The sequence below is a fragment of the Eptesicus fuscus genome, chromosome 1, assembly GCF_027574615.1.
Source record: "Eptesicus fuscus isolate TK198812 chromosome 1, DD_ASM_mEF_20220401, whole genome shotgun sequence".
Taxonomy (NCBI): Eukaryota; Metazoa; Chordata; class Mammalia; order Chiroptera; family Vespertilionidae; genus Eptesicus; species Eptesicus fuscus.
Genome location: NC_072473.1, coordinates 5,102,361 through 5,108,265, shown reverse-complemented (window position 1 = coordinate 5,108,265; position 5,905 = coordinate 5,102,361). Strand labels below are relative to the sequence as shown.

General features: G+C 44.7%; 1 protein-coding gene across 1 annotated transcript; it reads right to left on the bottom strand.

Annotated features, from left to right (window-relative positions):
- Positions 1-380: 380 nt before the first annotated feature.
- Positions 381-3,946, bottom strand: TLR8 (toll like receptor 8). Its single transcript, XM_008156576.3, has one exon. It carries the CDS (start codon positions 3,944-3,946, stop codon positions 839-841), a length of 3,108 nt encoding a protein of 1,035 aa, XP_008154798.2. The 3' UTR covers positions 381-838.
- Between the last annotated feature and the right edge of the window lie 1,959 nt (positions 3,947-5,905).

The window sequence follows — 5,905 nt, the reverse complement described above, 5'->3', positions numbered from 1 at the left end:
CTCTGATGGAGGCCATTACAATCACCCATATTCATCATAGACTAGTTTCCCCGGACTGAGATGACCATTCCCACTGAGCTGGTGGGGCCTGTGATTTCCTTCTAACAAATGGAATATGGCCAAAGAAATGGGATATCACCTCCCTGATTAGATTACAAGAAATGGTGACTTCTGTCTTGCCAGCAAGCTCTCTCTCTTGGCCTGGCCAGCGTGGCTCAGTGGTTGAGTGTCGACCTATGAGCCAGGAGGTCATAGTTCCATTCCCGGTCAGGGCACCTGCTCAGGTTACGGGCTTGTTCCCCTGTGTGGAGCGTGCAGGAGGCAGCCGATCAATGATTCTCTCTCATCATTGATGTTTTTCTCTCTCTTTCCCTCTCCCTTCCTCTCTGAAATCAATAAAATATATTTTAAAAAAAACACACAAAACAAAACAGAAAAACCTCTTTCTCTTGCTGGCTTTGACGAAGCAAACTGCCATGTGAGAGAGGTCCATGTGGCTGAGAACTGAGAGCAGCCTTTGGCCAACAGCCCAGAAGGAAGCGAATCCTGAAAGCAACCACATGAGTGTGAGCTTGGGGTCTCTCAAAGACTGCAGTCTTAACCCCAGGAGATGCCCGTGGCCCTGGTCACACCTAGATTGCAGCCTTTGAGACACCCCAAGCAGAGGACGTGGCTAAGCCATACTGGGCTCCTGACCCAAGAGACTACAAGGTAACAAATTCTGTCATTCTAAGCCAGTACGTTTTGGGGTCATTTGTTACACAGCAATAGCTGACTAAGGCAGAAGAGTCATTGCTGTGCCTTTGTCTTATGTTGATAAACCAGGATTTAACATCAGTTAGTATTGCTTAATGGAATCCACATACAAATTGTTATACCGTGAATCGTTTTCTGTTAAGACCACATTTTTTAGACTTTGCCAGAACAAGACTTCCGCCTTGGGGTTGTCAGGCCACTGGAGGATGGAACTCTTGCAGATTCTCTGCCGCAGCCTCAGATACTGAGAGTGTTGCAACACTGGCTCCAGCAGAATAAATACAATCACATCCATATTTTCATCCATCAGCCTCTGCAAGGCCAAGTAGAATGCCGTTTTAAAGCTCCAGCTTCTGGCATACTGTTTGGTTAAAACAAATATCGTTTTCTTGCTTTGGTTGATGCTCTGCATGAGGTTATCAATAATGGCCAATCCCGGGTCCCAATCCCTCTCCTCCAAACACAGCAGCACATTTTTTTCTTCACTCTCTTCCAGGTGGAAGCGCAGCTCATTGATCACCCAGTCTGTGACAGAGGCATCTTTGGTGTCGTAAGAAACATAAGCATCATAGAAAGTTTGGGATGTGGAAAGAGACCTATAGCCTTTGACCTTTGCTAAACACACATGATAAATAAACCAAACATCCCAGTAAAACCAGTGGTGAGCCAGAGCAGCCAACATCACTGTGAGCGTGATGAAGGATGTGAAGAAACATAGGATGGCCGCAATGGTGTCTGAAATGCACGTGGTTAGCTCTAGAGTCACAATACTCTTCCCTTTTTGATCCCCAGGACTGCTACATATGACATCTGTCAGCCTAGGAATTGTGACATTCGGATTTTCATCCATCCATCTTAGAAAATCTCCCATGTCACAGGTGCAATCAAAGGGGTTGCCGTCTAGTCTCAAAAGGGCCAAGTTGCTATTCTCGTTCGTCTGAAACGTAGATCTGTTGATCATCTTTAGTTGGTTGGCACTTAAATCGAGGGTTACCAGACTGCTGTTTTGTGAAACGAAGCCAGAGGGCAGCTGGACAATCTTGTTGTCACTCAGTAGCAGCGTCTGAAGAGAGTGTGTGATTTTAGATAGGCTATATGTTAAATAATACAATTGGTTTCTACTTAAGTCAAGCAACTGGAGACGAGGAAAGTACTGGAGTAATGTCCAGTTAAAGAACTTTAACTTGTTATCATTTAGATATAGCGTGGTGAGAGTCCTGGGCAGGTTAACGAAGGCTTGTTCGGGGATACTCTCAAGGTTATTAAAGGATATATCGAGCTGTTCCAGTACAATGAGATTCCTGAAAATGCACATGTACCTCTTATCTGCAGCCTTCCATAAGATGTCCAGGCGGTTCCCACTGAAAACTAATTCTTTCAGGGACCTGCTGCTCAGGTTGTACTCCGTTAGGGTATAAATGTCGTTGCCACTCACATTTAAAACTTGCAGCTTTGTTAAATTTTTAATGAAGCCTAGCCGGTGTGTGACCCCTGCTATTTGGAAATAGTGTGCATTGTTGCTGAGATCTAGAACTTCTAACTCAGGCAACTCATTGAAAGCACTATTTGTATCGAAGTCCAGTTTGTTGTTTGTAAAATCCAAATATTTGAGTTGGGGCAGAGCTGAAAACTCACTCCCATTTAATGCTTGCCCATTGCCATTGGAAGACAGATTTAAGCAAGAGATGTTAGGGAAAGCTTCAAATTGCTTTTGCCCAATGAAGAAAATATTGTTCAGGCTTAAATCTATGGCTTGGCCATACTTGTCACATTCTGGCTTTATTAAAGGTTTGGTGCTGTGATAAAAATTCGAATGGGGGTCAAACTCGCTATCGGCTGAGCGTGGTTTGAGGACATGACTGTGGAGAGTGGAGAGACTTTGTCGGGTACCATTGACCAAGGGCGATATTCTGTTTACTGACAAGTAGATGACTTTCAGCTTGGGGAAGTTCCGGAAAATGGTAAAATCAATTTGATTAATAAAGTTAACGCCCAAGTTGATAGTCGTTAAGTTTGAGAGATTCATCAGGGGTTGGAAGTCTTTATAGCGAAGTTCCTGAAACACATAACCTCTTAAATGCAAAGCCCGGAGAGAGGTAAGATTAGAGAAGTTTGGGGAAAGATAAATATACCGTACATATTGTGTCTTTATATAGTTATAAGACAAGTCAAGTATTTGTAAGTGGGGCAGTTTTGTTAAAAATTCCCCAGAGGCGATTTCCTGCACCAAGTAGTTGAATTCAAGATGCAGCTCCTTCAGGTGAGGCATCTTGTCAAACCAGCTTGAATTAACCTTCCGGAGGGAAGTGCTAGAGAGGTTGAGGTATTCAAGTTTGGTCAAGCTATCGAAAGCGCTACCATCTATGGAAATCGAAGCGTCTCCTGCGCAAGGTGTACAGGGGAACGGGGCGTTGAAGCACCTTGGACAGTTCCCGCTCAAATCGAGGACTATTAAATTTTCCAGGTCCTCGAAGTCTGCTTTACGGATGGTGTTGATGTTGGTGTTGCTAAGATACAGTTTCGTTAAGGATCTTGGCAGGTTGCGGGGTACCCTGGAGAGGTTATTGAAGGACAGCGTGAGCTCCTCCAAATTTGTAATCTCTTCGAAGGCCCCGTCATCGATGAAAGTTTTATTACAAACATTGCCAAAATAGCAGTTCCAGCCCAGATTGAGACGTTCCAAGTTCTTCAGTCCAGAAGTGTTGTTTTTAGTTACAGAAATGATGTTGTTTTGAATTAGACTAAGGAACCTCAAAGACCCCGGCAAATCCGAGGGTATTTTGTCTAACTGGTTGTTCTCGAGTAGTAACACCGTTAGATTTTGCAAGTTGAGGAACGCCCCATCTGTAATGTTCATGCCTTTCTTAGCTTTGCAATAATTCTCACAGTAGGGCGGCAGCATGGCATTGCGGTTCAGGTTGATCGAGGTGAGATCCTGTAGCCTTTCAAAGGATCCGTTGGTGATGTGTGTGATGAAGTTGTCAGACAGGTCGAGCACCGTGACATCTGGGCCCACGGTTTGGGGGACTTCTTGCAGCCACCGGTTGTTGCATTCCGCAATAACAGATCCGTTTTGTATTTTCTCGTCGCAAGGAAAGCTTCTTCTCAAATAACTGGTTTCCGTGGGGAACCCACAGGAAGCCGAGATGAGCAGGACAAGGCAGGTCAGAAGCAAAGATGGAAGGGTCATGTTTTCCTAAGGAAAATCAAACGTGGAGGCACAGCATTAGAGTAGTCACAGCTGCCGGGTGTCTCCTGAGGAAATCAACCGGGGATCACCATGCTTTGTATGGCTTTTGAAGTGGGAGTTCTCTTCCCCACAAAAGAAATTGCATGAAATTCGGTTCAGAACCAACATGTTCTCACCTGTATCCATGCTCGCAGCCACACGGCGAGATAGGCTCTCTTACCGTCCGTATTTTGTAAGGGAAGGAACCAAGTCCGAGGCTTAAGCAACTCTCAGAAGGGGGATAGATTGCAGAGCTGGGACTCTTGGGTCAGGAAGATTTCACAATGAGCCGTCACGTGACACAAGCTCATTTTGAAATCTTCCTGCCATAGCAATGCCTCCAGCGCAGACCAGCCATTTTCAACCGTTTGCATCTCGTGGCCCACAGAAACTAGCTACTAAAGTGCTGTGGTCCACCAAAAATTACATCATGTGTTTTTTTTCGAATCTGACAAAAAATAGGTATAACTTTCATTGATTTCCATAAAAATTAAATAAATAACAGTAGTTACCCATCCTTTTCGTTCCAAAATGACTTTTTTAAAAATGGGGGTTTTTTAATTGATTTTTAGAGAGAGAGGAAGGGAGAGGAGTAGAGAGATAGAAAGATTGATGAGAAGCATCATCAATCAGCTGCCTCCTGCACACACACACTCACCACCACCCCTGTCACACACATACACACTGGGGATGGAGCCCAAAACCTGGGCATGTGCCCTGACTGGGAATGGAACAAGTGACCCCTTGGTTCCTGGTTTGGCGCTCAACCACTGAGCCACACCGGCTGGGCCCAAAGTGACTTTTAAAAAAAAGCAGGTGCCTATACTTGTATATAAGGATTTCTGGTACCAAGAATTTGCCAATCAGACACAACCTTTTATGCGACCTGACCAAAAAGATGCAACTTTATTATAGGACCAATATATTTATGGTTCAAGACAGGGCATTCACACTGGTTTCTCAAAGTCCTCTTTACCTAACGCTTAATGCTTAACTTTTACTAAAAGGAACCCCTGCTTTAGCTGGTGTGGTAGACAGAATTTTAAGATGGCCCCCTATGACTTTTGCCCCCGATGTTTCTCTTGTAATTATGTTACATTGTGTGGCAAAAGGGAGAAGCTCGAGTTGGACTTACTAGTAATCTAATCATATGCACCTTTAAAAGCAGAGTTTTCTCTGGCTAGAAGCAGAAGGTAAAGTCAGAAAGACTGGAAGCAGGAGAAAAATGGAATGCACTCTTGCTGACTTGAAGATGGACGGGGCCATTGACAAGGAATGCAGGCAGGCTTGAGTGGCTCCCTGCTGACAGCCAACAGGAAATGCCTTCCCAGCCCACCGCATTTTACAGCCACAAAGAACTAAAACTGCCCTAGCTGGTGTGGCTCAGTGGACAGAGCATCGGCCTGTGGACTGAAGAGTCCCAGGTTCAATTCCAGGTCAAGGTCACATGCCCAGGTTGCGAGCTTGATCCCAGTGTGGGGCATGCAGGAGACAGCTGATCAATGGTTCTCTCTCATCATTGATGTTTCTCTCTCTCCCTTCCTCTCTGAAATCAATACAAATATATTTTAAAAAAGAAAAAAAAGAAAAGAAAAGAACTAAAGCTGACTGACAACCTGAATGAACTTGGACATGGATCCTTATCCAGAGCCTCTAGCTAAAAGTCCAGCTTGGCCAACACATTGACTATGAGACCTAGAGCAGAGAAGCCAGGCACTCCTAGCCAGCCTCTGACCTACAAGAAGTGCAGCTAATAAGTGGGTAGTATTTGAAACCTCCAAATGTGGAGGTTATTTGTTATGTAGAAATAGAAAAAATATGTCTGGATAATATGTGTGAAAAGAGGTTTCCTGGCTTGAAAACTTGCAGAGGCCACCACAGGCCTACAGGCTCGGTGTCTCCCCTGGGAGACACAGGTGC

Bases quoted from the DNA above. Each gene is read 5' to 3' on its own strand.
- TLR8 (XM_008156576.3), bottom strand. From the start codon at position 3,946: ATGACCCTTCCATCTTTGCTTCTGACCTGCCTTGTCCTGCTCATCTCG.